The following is a 13,642-nucleotide window of genomic DNA, read 5'->3' on the forward strand; positions in this document are numbered from 1 at the left end:
TTATAAGTGGTGACTCTTGAATTTAAATATGCAGACTATAGTCGTAGATATGTAATATTTATTTATGCCATCAAAATTACTAAAGTGTTTTTTCAACATACAGCTATTCGCTAAAATTTGTTTAAAATATCAGTGAATTAATGACAAAAATATAACCTGCTAATTTAATTAAAAGCAAATCTTGGTTAAAAGCACTTTAAAATTAAAATTAACAGGGTGTTAATTTTCACATGACATACGAACCGTAAATTTTGTCCGTTAAACCCGAAGTCTGTTAAATCAAGGTCCACAAAATCGAGGGTTTACCATAGATCAGTGATTTTCGACCTTCCTAATGCCGCAACCCTTTAATACAGTTCCTCATGTTGTAGTGACCCCCAATCATAAAATTATTTTCGTTGCTACTTTATAACTGTAATTTTGCTACTGCTATATCTTAGGCGACCTCTGTGAAAGGGTCGTTCGATCCCCAAAGGGGTCACGACCCACAGGCTGAGAACCGCTGCTGTAGACCCTTATGCAAAAAGTGCCTTCAACATCAGTGTCTACAACATCCAGGGCGCAGACTCCCACGCCTAGCATGGAAGACCTTCCACACTACGCTTCGTCCCACCTGCCTTTTCGAGTCTTATCGGACACGCACGCACTTCTGCTGCAGCTGCTTCACTGAGTGCCACCCGCTCTGCCACCTGTCCACTTCATGGGCGCACTGTGAACTCACCTCTTCTGTTAATACCATCCCCAATCACAAGTGACAATCCTTCCCTGAGTGCTTAGGGTCACTGGCGGCTAAGTCATTTGTCAAGCAGGTAGACACTGACTTACGATACCTCTTTTATCATCATTAAATGTTTTACTTTCATTACTTTTTCCTTCTTTAAATCTTGATTCCACACTAAATTGAAGAACACGCCCTTCCTTTGGGTTACCAAGTACTGCTAACTCAGAAACTGAGGCTCTTCCAAAGTAGGAATATGTGTGTGTGTGTGTGTGTGTGTGTGTATGTGAATATATGGGAGTGCTGAGCTAGAAGGTCCTCCTCTTTCCCCAGCTCCCGAAACGTTGAGGATGAGCTGGTCTGTGAATGCCCTGTCTTATCCATGTTTGTATGGCCTGTATACCAAGACCGCGCCCTCCTAAAGAAATGTTTCACTCACTTCAATTAAGTAAGGCACAAGATCTCACAAACAGTTGTATCTGAACTGAATGTTTATCAATAAAAAAGGTGCATACAGCTCTGGCAGGTTTGGTTCAGCAGCTGGAGTGTCAGCCTGCGGACCAGAGTCCCGGGTTCAGTTCCTGCTAGCGGCACGTACCCCCCCCCCAAAAAAAAGGCGCATACAGATCAATTAGCCCCCAAACCTGAGCGCTTCATCAGTGACAGATTCATGTCAGCTCCTTGGCAGGTGTGTCACAGGTTTCAGCTGCACATGCCTAGTGTGGCAACCCGAGGTTAATACTTTCCTCAGCCTTTGAAACTATCCAACACTTTAAACCAATTTAGGCACACTGAATAATTTCGCTAACTGCTCAAAATAAAAGAACGACTTCTTACCTTTTTGCTTCTCATATATGAAAGGCGGCCCTCGTGAGCATCAGGGTAAGTGCAAAACAGGTATGTGGTGATGGCATGCTTTAGGAAGGAGTCGCCAAGCATTTCAAGCCGCTCCAGGTTAAACCCATCACTAGCATTGGAAAGGGTCAAAGCCTGAAGGATAAGTCCAGGATTTGGGCCCAGAGTCCTGGAGGAGTATCCAGGGGAAGGGCTCTGCGCAGAGCCCCGCCTGTCCTCGGGCACGGTAACAGCCTCGGTGGTGCCAGGCACCGCGGCCATCACGGGACTGCCACCTGAGGTAGATTTGTTAGCATTTCCATCAAGGTATTTATTACTCAGTAGAGTACATTCATCGCTGGGCTTGGGCTGGTTCTCATAATTGTATAAATTCTGAATGGGATATGAGGTAGTTGGTTGTACAGGTATTTCCTGCTTGTAGTAATTCAGCGGATTTCCTTGGCGAAAGTCTCTGTTAGCTAAATCATAATTGGCGAGATTTCTATTGTAAGAAAGACCATTAATTGCTGTAAGATCTGTTGAAACGTCGATTGGGAGCTTACCAGATGACTCATTGAGTAATGTTCTGCAGGTCACAGACATTTGGTCATGATTTTCTAGAGAGGAGGCTCTATTAGCACCTTGATGTGCAGCATTTTCAGGGACAATTGTGCTGTGCTTACAGTAATTGTCATTTCCAGCTGAAGAGGAGTTAGCAACTGAGATGAAAGATTTGCTGTCGATAGATTTTTTCCACCCGAAGTCTAAGTTAGGGTATCTGCAAAGACATTTTTATAACTTTTCGTCAGATCTTTCCAAAGGTCTAGGCTTAGAGCAAGAGTAACTTGAGTAAAAATAAAGACATACATATGTGTGTGTGTATATACACACATATATATATATATACACGCACATACACACACACACACACACACACACACACTCCTACTTTAGAAGAGAAATGTGTTTCCAAGGCAGAGATCCCCACTACTGGAAGTCTGCACAATGTACACTGTAAAGTGGGATTTGGCTCCCGGAGCTGCTTTAATCCCCTGTCCATAGCAGTGTGGTGGTTAAATCATGAATCCTACTGTCCGTCTGTGGGACAGGAATCCCAGGCCCTCCAGTTAACAGCTGGAAAACGTTGGGCAACTTATATAACCTCTCTATGCCTGAGCTTCCAACTTGGAAGAGGAACTAACAACAATTCCTACTGTTATATTTTAAAGTTTCTCAATCACTAGAACCATCTTCGTCTTCCCAACTGGATAACCAAAATTAATGTGAATGGTTAAACCAATAATTAACCTTAGAATGCAGAAACTTTACTAGTGGGGGAAAAATAATGTGGGAAGAAAATAATGAAGACAAAGAACAAAATGAAGCAACTGCTTTTTAGTATTTATCAGGTTTCACAAAAAGCCACAGCCTTAGAACGTCAGCACAGTAATAAAGGGCTATTTTCACTGTCACTTCAATGACCCTCACTAAGGGAAGATGATGATTTTTATCTTAGTATCTTGTCTCTCTCTGCAACTTTACAGAAACATAGGACTCAATCTATAAATTTTTCACTTTGGAATCAAAAGATGCATTTATTTCACATATTAGACATCCATTTTTTAAAATCTTTTATAAATCATTTTATATAAAATTTAAACTTAAACTTAATTCAGTTCTTTTGCAAACAGGCATACCTAAAATCCACAGGAAGTGATCTGACTCCCACGCCAGCATCGCTGGCCGTCTGAGCTCTTAGCTCCTCTGCGGTCAAAAGGCAGTGAAGGCGATAAAGTATGCTGGGGAGACAGACTGCTTTTCTCCACAGTGATGCTGGAATTGGATGTATAGCACAGAGTTCTGGAACCAGTATCTTAGAATATGAAAAAATGTGAATAGATAAATATAAAGCAAATACACAAAGGGATGAAAAAACAAATTTAAGATCAATCTCATTAATATAAGAACAAAAATCCTAAGTACTAGCAAAATCTTATTTTTAAAAATAATCCTTGAAGGCCACATGGAGTTTATCCTGGGATTTATAAGGATGACTTCATGATATAATTGTGTCAATAGACTAAACATAAGCCAAACTGATGGCTGCCAGGTGGGAGAGGGGAGGGGGCTGAGTGGAAAGGTGAAGGGATTAAGAAGTACAAATTGGTGGTTACAGAATAGTCACGGGATGGGAAGTACAGCATAGGGAATATAGTCAATAATATTGTAATAACTCTATATAGTGTCAGGGAGACATAGGACTTATCAAGGGGATTCCTTGGGTAAAGTTATAAATGTCTAACCATTACGCTGTACACCTGAAACTAATGTCAACTGTAATTGAAATATTGAAAAAAAATTGTTTTTAATAATCCCTGAAAGCCAAATGGGATTTATCGAATGATTTTATTTGAATGATTTCATGATATAATTGTACCAACTGACCAAATATAAAAGCTAAACTGCTCATACTTACCAAAAACACAGTCAAATAAAAGTTAACACATAATATCAGTTAAACAAAAACAAAACCTTAGGGTTGGACAATTTCCAGAATATTTACAAGTCACTTAGTTCACTTGATAATATAGAATTCAAACTTATCTTTAAAGAACAGCAAGTGATGCTGATGCCACGAACTCATTACCTGTTTGTTCTGCAGACTTTCCCATTTGGCTTTCCTCTTCTCAGCACTGCTCAGAGGGAGAGCTTTCCCTTTCTGATTCAAATGGCGAGGTGTCAAAAGATTAAGTCTGTAAAAATTTCAAAACAATGTTATCAAACAGAATAAAACAAGTACACTTTCACAGTGCTTCTCCAACTTCAGTGCTCCCACAAACCACCTAAAGAGCTCCCTTACACCCAGACCCTTGGACCCCACCCCTGGGCAATTCTGGGTGTGAAGGATCTGAGCTCAGGGTCTACGGGTGGACAGCAGCGACAGTGACCTCTCCATGCACCTGCTGACCACTGGGAAAGCCTCAGGTAAACCTGCCTTGAAGAGGTGTGGTCCACATCCAGCAGCGGCTGGTTGAGATTGGTCAGGTCAAGGTTGTACTTTGTTTTATAATATTCTGCAAAAGTTTCATACTCGGGGGAAGGAAATTTACTCAGTGGGGTAAGGTCAGTGTACACATCAGCTACATAAAACCGATGAGGCTGATCAAAATTTCGATACCTGAAAAAAAAAAAAAAAACTTAGTGACTTGTGGTTTACATCAACTGTTCTCCAAACACAACCATTTTTAATATGGAAATGCAAATATGATTTTAAAGAAAGAGTTCAAAAGGTTAAAAATGAAAACTTCAATCCCAAATTATACATTTCAAATGGATTTGAAAAAAAGTACTACATTTAAATCAAGCAAAACCTAACTGACCACTCTCCCCTACTTCATTCTTATCCTTGTCCTAACCATCTACACTTGGATAACACATGGAAGCTAAATGGCACCTTTAAGTACCTTGTAATCTCATCACTGTGAACAGTGTAGAAAATTTCCACTATCCAAACTGAGCGAACGCTTGTACATTACTAATGCAAACCGTGACAGACACTTGCTGCAAGGATGTGTTACTGCAGCGTACGATTTTAAGAACAAGTCCACCATGAAGAGATACCTAAATTTTCTAGTAGACACATCAATGTCAAAAATCACAGCCCACTTACTTTCCCATGTGAACAAGTGTATCTTCTGAAACAAAGTATCACCAGCACTCTGATCCCCACTTACTACTGACCTTGGAATGATAACTGCATCCTGGTAATCTTCCAATTTAAAAACAAAGGGTGCTTCTTTTGAATACTTTGTACTGGGAATGCCTATGCGGGCTTCAGATTTCTCAATATCTTCCATGAATTTAAAGTCAATGTCCAAAGTGCTGGAGTCATTAACTTAGGGAAGAAAAAGACTCTTTTAGCTCATTATAATGTAACAACACAGAAAAGATTCTTACTTAAGCTATATCTTCATATATGTGTCTAGAGTTATCAAAGTAAGAGACTTCTGTGGTATATACCAAAGCTAGTTGTTAAGCAAAACGGTCGTTTTTTGGCTAGTATAAGTGAACATTTTAGAGTCTGGGTCCTTCTTACCAACATTCAGAGGTAGAACACAGTATGCTGAATCAGCGTCTGTGGGTTTAAATTCTAGTGCAGGTTTTTCAAGGCGAAGAATATGTGAGAATATATACTGGTGGAATCTTGTTACCAACTCAAGCATTTGTAGAGGCAACATGAAACCAGACTTCTTCAACTCAATAGATATGGTAACCTCTCCAGAGCGAGTGTACACGGGAAAGTGCGGAATCTTAGCAAAAAGAAAAATAAAACACCCAAAGGTTAACAGGTTTTGTATTCCTTTATAAATATTTAACTTCAGAAGAGGAATGATGCTTTCTATTAGGGAACAGAAGAGATGGCTCAATTTTTAAGTATTAAACATACTGAGATAACAGAAGACAGTCCCTCTGAGTAGTTTTTCCTTCTTTAAAGAAACAATGTATCTAACATAAGCAGTCATCCTGAAGTGTCTTACCTGAGGTATAGGTTTGGCTGTCAGGATTCCAAAGCATCTTGTGGTGTCCTCAGGGGGATAGAGCTTCCGTCGTCTGAAGTTGAGTTCATCAGGTAGCGGTGTCGTCAGAACCATTCCTATGACATATAGGTAACAGGGCTGACCGGGTTTGGGATAGCTGTCCCTCAGACATTCTGGAATCTAGAATTGGAAATAAAAATTAAGCATCAAGCTCAAGTATAACAGCCTCTTTTCCAGATGTTGGTGAGAAAATAAATTTATTCCTGGCTTTACTAGATGCTGATGAGGAAAAGCTAAGGAAATAACTGAGGAAGAGACTTCCTAATTACTTAACCTACTGGAGAGGAAACATTTCTCAGGTCTGGGACACACAGTGGCCCAAGTACACCCACCTTATAACACCCGGTGGATTATACAGCTATAACTAGAAGTCAGATTCGGATGCTTTAGTGCATGAATCCTGCCAATCAGCCTAGACACAATACACGGAAACCACTGATTCTGACTCCTAGCAATATTTGTACCCTCATCTGAACAGGCATCTTTTCACTTGTCTATTTTACCATGTAAGTCCTCTTTTTTCTTAGCCCCAAGCATAAGTAAAACAAGAATCTTATCACTACAGTGAATAAAACAAAGAATACCTTTGTAAACAAAAGAATTTATTCTGGATAAAATCTGACAGGTGAATCTAAGAATCTTTTTGAGAAGGTAAACAGATGCGACCCAGCGCACATACGAAAGCAAAGGGGCTGATCTGGGAGACGGTACAAATGGGGGAGATGAGCGGAGGTCCAGAATGGGCCGAGTTCCAGGGCTCTGGGAAGCCCACAGAGGGACTGAGATCTGGTGCAGCAGGGAAGAAAAAGTCAGAAAGGCTAGACTTTTATTCACTTCTATCAATACTAACTGCTTTCGGGTAGCACTGTCTTCGCTTTGTGGAACCCGGTCTGCCTGGGACACTGGTCTCTTCTTCATCATGCAAATCAAGCTCTTCTTCATATTTAACAGTTTCTTTCCCTACTGGCATCAGATGGTCGTCCAGTTCACCTAAGAAATTTAAAGACAATTGACATAAACAATACAGATATTGCTTCTCTAATTAATTTGTAAATAACACAGAGCAGCACTACGTTAGGAAGCAACTGGAAGAGTAATGACAACTAAAGCATCTTTGCTTAGTAATAAAAACGTAATTGAACGTGATACTTAAGGCAAAGTCTATATTCAATATGAGCAGAATTATAAACTGTTCTAAGTTTCAAAAATAAAAACATCTGAACAGGAAAACAGCACATTGTCATCACTTTATAAAAGCCGTGGAGAACAAGTCTTCCCATTTAAAAAAAAGTGGATTAGTTTATACACTAATGTAGATTTAGTTGGGAGAATATGTTAAAACACAAGCATTCCGGATTCAACAGTAAATGAAAACATTTATGTACGTAAAAGGAGTCAATAAAGAAAGCAGAAGTGACATCTGCCTGCAGCCCAGCCACACCCAGTCACCAGGGCACAGCGAGCGCAGCAGCTCACAGCTCCACAAAATCCGTCGACCTATCAAGTCCCTCACACGCTTTTGTTCTACAATGGTTTTAACTTCATGATTTTTATTTCCACATGCTTTTCAAATGCTTACCAATTTTGTGTAGTTTTTCACAGCAAATAAGAGCTACAACTCTTTCAGCCAATCGTATACAGCTCATTGGTGGACCCTGAAAGTAACAAAACACATTTCCATTGTATATGCATGTAGCTATGTTGTCATTAACACTCAGAACACCTACAAAACCTCTGCCCCAATACCTTTTAAGTTGAAATTTACCAGAAAAAAGTTCTTTATTTTGAAAAAATGTCAACAAGGTTTAAAAAAATCCTATTAGAGAGAGTGGAAAGGAAGGGGAGAGAGATCGAGGGAGGGAAGAAGGGAGGGGAAGAGAGAGAAACAGAGAGCCACTGACGTGAGAGATAAGTCGATGGTTACCTCCCGCATGTACCCCAACCAGGGCCGGAGAACTGAACCTGCAACTCAGGTATGTGGCCTTGGCTGGAAATCGAACCCACCACACTTTGGTGCGCAGGCTGATGCTATAAACCACTGAGCTACACCAGCCAGGGCAGTACTGAACAACTTAAATTTTTTTTCCCCTTTATTGATTAGAGAGAGAGAGAGAGAGAGAGAGAGAGAGAGAGAAAGAGAGAAAGAAAGAAAGTGAGAGGGAGAGAAACAGAAACATCGATGACAGAGAATACTGATTGGCCACCTCCTACATGCCCCCTGGGACTGGGGATCGGGCCCACAGCCTGGGTATGTATCCTAACTGGGAATCGAACTGGCGATTTCTTGGTTCATGGGTCGACGCTCAACCACTGAGCCACACCAGCCAGACAGTACTGAACAACTTTTAATGTTCAATAGAAATTAGTCATATTGGAATATCTAGAAATCAGCATTGGGAGCAAGGACAGCAGTTACTCAGAGATTCTCAAGTCAACAATAAAATAACTAGAGCAGCCCAAGTATCTTTAATAAATTCTGTGTCACTGTAAGTATCTAAGACACAGCTGAATGATCAGATCATAGAGACTTCAGAGGTCATATATTCCAATTCTCAGCCTATGAGTTACATAGTCTATTAAAGACTTGAACATGTAGTTGACTACAAAAGACATTTATATATTTCCTTTTCAAAGTAGATTTAAAACCAAATTTATCTATAAGTTGCACAGGCTTAGAGAAGCAAAAAAAAAAAAAAAATCCGTATGGCACATGTTAAAGGCACACTCATTGCTTTCTCTAAACTTACGACAATGGAGGCTCGAAGAGGCGAGTTAATTGGCAGATACAGAGTTGAGTAGAATGTGCCATCAGGCAGCTCTCGGGTCCTACATTTAGGAGCTAGATGAGTAAACGGGTCACTTGGTAATCGAGCACAATATCTGTGAAGAAAGAGAAATTCTGATGCTCAATCTACAACTGAGAAATAGATGAGAAAAGTTCGTACTGATATTCACATCCTCAAATTGGATTGCTGACGTCCCTCTTCCCCTCTACTGGAGTGGAATTCCCACGTGGAGCTGGAGCTTCACTGTAACTTCCAGCAGGAAGGACAGTGCCGTCTCACAGACTTTCTGTATATGCAACAGGGCAGCCACTGAGCTCCTGAAAAGCAGAGAGGGCAGCTAGGGAACCAAACTTCAATTGTAATTGAAACTGAAATTTGAATTCAAATAGCCACATATGTCTGGTGACTACCATGCTGGACAGTGAAGAGATCACACTGCCAGTGTTTGTTCCTTGATAACCTCACATTTGCCAGCCAGTACTGACACAGGAGGGCCCGAGAACAAGAACCCCAGCAGCAGTTCAGGAGGGTGCTGCTGCAGGGCAAGAAGCTAGTTCACAGGGAGCTGAAGCCGAGCAAGGGTGCTGCTTGGTTAGGAAGGCAACCCATAAATGGAAAGACTGCTGATTGTTTGCATAAGGTAAACAACAATGCAATACTTGCAGATTTAAACTTAAATCTTGTAATACTCAAAGGTTTTCCATGTACCTGCGTTCATACCATACCTATTGATGTGTCCAATGGCCGTGTTGATTGTGACTCGTGGACCACCATCATCAGGCCTCAACACATACGGTGGGAAAATGTCATCGTCATCCACAACAGGCTCAATGTCAGTCTCACCAGTATCAACTGACTTGGAACATTTGTTTCTCAAGATCTGAACATTTGAAAAACAGAATCTGTGATGAGATCAAATGCCCTCTTTGCTGTGTGTGTGTTGTTTACCTCTGTACCTATAGAAAAAGTTCCCTTGACACGAAAGCTCTCTCTTCCAAACACACTTCAATACTCCAGTCACCGCTGCACAAAATTTCTCCCAATGCATTCCTCCCAGGATCAATCATGTGAAGACACTCCTCATACAGGTACAAGGTTTACAGTGTACTTGTACCTACACACACACACACACACGATTACCAGTCTTTCATTAGGATAGGAGCTGTCATCACTCTCAAATCACTCCACAGCTCAAACAAGCAAATGTTACTACACTGTCCACACTAACAGTATACTTTCCAGGCATTCTTCCTCAACAATCCACACAACCATTTTCACTATCTCATTGTAAGCTTTCAAACACTTTATAAAATGCTGCTAGGCCCTGGACAATTTGGCTCAGCAGTTAAGAGCATCGGCCTGTGGACCTGAGAGTGCCGGGTTCGGCTCCCACTAAGGGCACGTACCTCAGTTGCAGTTTGTCCCCGGACCCAGGGTCGTGTGGGTGGTAACCACTCGATGTGTCTCTCTCACATTGATGTCTCTCTCTCTCTCTCTCTCTCACTCCCTCTCTCCTTCCCGCTCTATATGACAATAAATGCAAAAATGTCCTCAGGTGAGGATAAAAAAACAAATGCTGCTAGCTCTTTGCAATTATGTTCAACTTTATCATATATGCAATGCACATACCTATTGAAGCCATTCTTCGTAGATAGAACTGTTTTTATCTATTTCTATGCACATAAAAAAATAACTTAAAGATACCGTCTTAATTTTTGGATCTTACCTTTTCAATAGCTTTGTATGTTTTAAGGTCTTCTTCAAAACTTTTTATTCTGTCCGTATCTGCTAACATTATATAATTGGAGATCGGTGCCCTTGCTCTTCCCTTCGATTGAACGTAGGACCGATACTCCGTGGGCAAATCAAAACGGACTACCAAGTTGCACTTTGGTATATCAACGCCCTCTTCCACAATACTTGTTGCAATCAGCAGGTTGGTCTCATGTGCTCGAAATTTCCTAAGTACCTGAAAAAAAGCCACCAAAAAATAGCAATTCTAAAAAATTTCCCCCAAAAAACAACATAGTAAAGGTAAGTGACAACAGTCATTTCTGTCATATACTCTGGGCATGCTAAATTTTTAAGGCCAGGGTAAGAAAGATGACATCAAACAAAACTCAAGATGCATAAATACACGGGCAAAGAAACTCTGATTTAATGATTTTCAATTGAATATGACTTGAAAAATCAAAGTGCCTTTCAACTTCACAGAGCGTCCATGTACAGATCACAGAAAGCTTTCAGGTCGAAGGGGCTGGCTTCTGAACAGCCAACAAAGTGACCAAACGAATCCACGTCTTGACTCCTGTTGACATCCTGACCCTCCATATGTCTGTGAGACTGTGCCAACATTCTTCCAAAGATGTCAAAATTCACTAATATCCCTAAATCAGTTGGAATTAAAAATGACAAGCAAGGCATTATTTATATTCCCGAATCTTGAGAATTTTTCTATTGCAGAAATCAGAGCTAATTAAAAAATAAAGTGAAAAATTTTTTCTTATTAGATTTAAAATAACATCACTTCCCAGTCTGGGATAAGTTAAATAATCAAGTAAAATGGGTTTTAGACTGATCTATCTGACTCTGGCTATCGGACTCCCCACACTAGGAATATTGGCAAAAGGATATGATGTAGAAAACAGCATCAATGTAAAATTTTCCTGCTATTTTTAAGTTAAATGACAAACTTTAAATAAAAAGATTTTGTTCTTGAGTTAGAACATGACATTAGGTTTTTGAATCTTTACAATGCTATTTCCTATATTAAAATCTTAAAAAGTGTGACAAAAATCTTTAAACAAAACAAAACCCTTTCTAGGAAAAACTTTCCCTTGTCGCCTCAGAGCCCCCTGGAGTCAGCAGGAGTCACGGTTCCACGTGCTGCTCTCTACGAAATGTAGTGGTGTCACCAGGTCAATAAAGGAACGTGAAGTGGTTGATAGCAGTTAAGACACAAAACTGATTGACCAGACAGCAATTCTAATTCTGAACTTATGCATCACTACACACAGCTCCCTCAGAGGAGACAGCTGCTCTAATTTGAACAAGTATTCAAGACTACAAGAAAATGCTGAAGAACTATGAAGAAAGGGAGTTTCTATGGGCAGAGTGTGTCTGCATATGTTCTGAGAACTGTCAATGTACAATTATTTTAACTTAAGTTACCTCTTCCTGTTTTCTGAATTCTGCTTCCATCTGTTTGTTGCGAGGCTGATTCTTTCCGATGCCATGTCCAGTTATAAAATTGCTGCTGATATAAGCCAGCTCTGGATCTTGTTTGCCAGCTTCCTTTATCAATCTAAGAAAATCACATACATTTTGAAGTTAAGCACTGGTGAGGGAAAATATTTAGACCTTGTTTATAAGGTCTCCCTTAAAATGGAAATGCTTGTATTTTTGACCAATACACCTAACAAAATGGTCTTGATCCCTACCCCCACCCCCCAATGTAGCTTAAACAGAAATCACTGCCACTCTTTAGTGAATAGATCTGTGGGCCCAATACTTATAACAACAAATACAGGACTGATTTATACTCATGAATAAAATGGTCACAGTGCCTCAAACTTTCTAATTTGGCAGTGATGACTTAATAGAAATGTGGCCCAGGAGGAGCCAGAGCCAGAGCCAGGCAGAGAGAAGCAGGAATTCCCCTCCATCCTGGCTTCAGGCCACACACCTTCTCAGTACAGGCACGGCCTGGGGCAGCAGGCACGCCCGGTCTCTGCGGCCAGGCTCACAGAGGAGGTACACGCCCTGACCCCAGAGGAAACCCGAGAGTTCAGCTGTGTGCGCAAGCAAGCCTGTTAGTCCTTTAGCCTTACCCACCACCTGGTACCACTGACAGCAGAGCTCCAGGGGGAGAAACGCCTGCATCTGTGATGCGCACATCCAGTCCCAACCCCTTCCTGTCCCCAGGCACAGACCGCGGCGCTGTGTGTCAGATACTGGACTCAGGCAGGGCAGCACCAGACCTCTCCCACCCCGCCCTGGTCCTGCCCACTCCTCTGTGGCAGCCCATGGTCTCCTCACCAAGACAGGCCTTCTAGCTACGACATGGAAGAGCTGCAGGAGGAGATCACATTACACGTACAGAAGGTGAGCAGTTAGCGTTGTCATTACAGCTATTTTGGAAATATCCACATTTAAAAACTCAGCACACACGATAAATGGTTCCACACCTGATGTAAGTGATTCCATATGGTTCTTCTGAAGTCATACAACATAGCATAAATTCCTAATAGAAAACTGCATTTTTAAGTCAAACCATTCTTTTTTTCCTTTTCTAAATACATGAAACAGACTAATATCAAAGAGCTGGAAGAAACTCTGAGTGGCCATCTAAAATGTCCCTCTGCCTCCAGATCAGCACAGCCTGGCATGTCCAGGCCAGTCTGAGAGCCTGTCTACGATGCAAGTACTTCAAATGCAGAGTCAGAAACTTCCTCCATACGTTCCAAGCTCTATTCAGCTACAATAAACTTAGGGTATCTGCAACTAAAAGCAGTGCACATGCAAACAAACAACATGCCCCAAACCTAAAATATAAAATCACCTTAGAAATACTATGCACTTCCAAACCTTAGTTTATGCAAGTGAGCGTCAACTTGCATGCAGTGGAAGTTAAAACAGTGCATTTCAAGTCACTCTTAATTAGGCAAAAAATGTATTTTACTTTGCCAAAATGACCAGTCTGGCAG

General features: G+C 41.0%; 1 protein-coding gene across 8 annotated transcripts in view; it reads right to left on the reverse strand.

Moving 5' to 3' along the window:
• Window positions 1-13,642, reverse strand: part of DICER1 (dicer 1, ribonuclease III) — a 69,048-nt gene that overhangs the window by 12,804 nt on the left and 42,602 nt on the right. For 7 of the 8 annotated variants that reach the window (XR_004958583.1, XR_004958584.1, XM_036253290.1 and 4 more), the window contains 13 exons: window positions 12,108-12,240; window positions 10,663-10,905; window positions 9,662-9,816; window positions 8,898-9,030; window positions 7,730-7,805; window positions 7,001-7,140; window positions 6,091-6,270; window positions 5,649-5,862; window positions 5,294-5,447; window positions 4,548-4,730; window positions 4,200-4,305; window positions 3,250-3,425; window positions 1,556-2,330 (listed from right to left, as the gene is read on the reverse strand). Coding sequence is in view for 6 of the 8 variants with exons in the window: in XM_036253290.1 (XP_036109183.1) it covers window positions 1,556-2,330; window positions 3,250-3,425; window positions 4,200-4,305; window positions 4,548-4,730; window positions 5,294-5,447; window positions 5,649-5,862; window positions 6,091-6,270; window positions 7,001-7,140; window positions 7,730-7,805; window positions 8,898-9,030; window positions 9,662-9,816; window positions 10,663-10,905; window positions 12,108-12,240 (2,668 nt within the window). In the remaining 2 variants the exon portion in view is untranslated. The remainder of the gene's footprint in view (window positions 1-1,555; window positions 2,331-3,249; window positions 3,426-4,199; window positions 4,306-4,547; window positions 4,731-5,293; window positions 5,448-5,648; window positions 5,863-6,090; window positions 6,271-7,000; window positions 7,141-7,729; window positions 7,806-8,897; window positions 9,031-9,661; window positions 9,817-10,662; window positions 10,906-12,107; window positions 12,241-13,642) is intronic. The other variant, XM_036253297.1, reaches the window with a different exon arrangement.

This window comes from Molossus molossus, unplaced genomic scaffold (genome assembly GCF_014108415.1).
Source record: "Molossus molossus isolate mMolMol1 unplaced genomic scaffold, mMolMol1.p scaffold_m16_p_1, whole genome shotgun sequence".
NCBI classification, from domain to species: domain Eukaryota; kingdom Metazoa; phylum Chordata; class Mammalia; order Chiroptera; family Molossidae; genus Molossus; species Molossus molossus.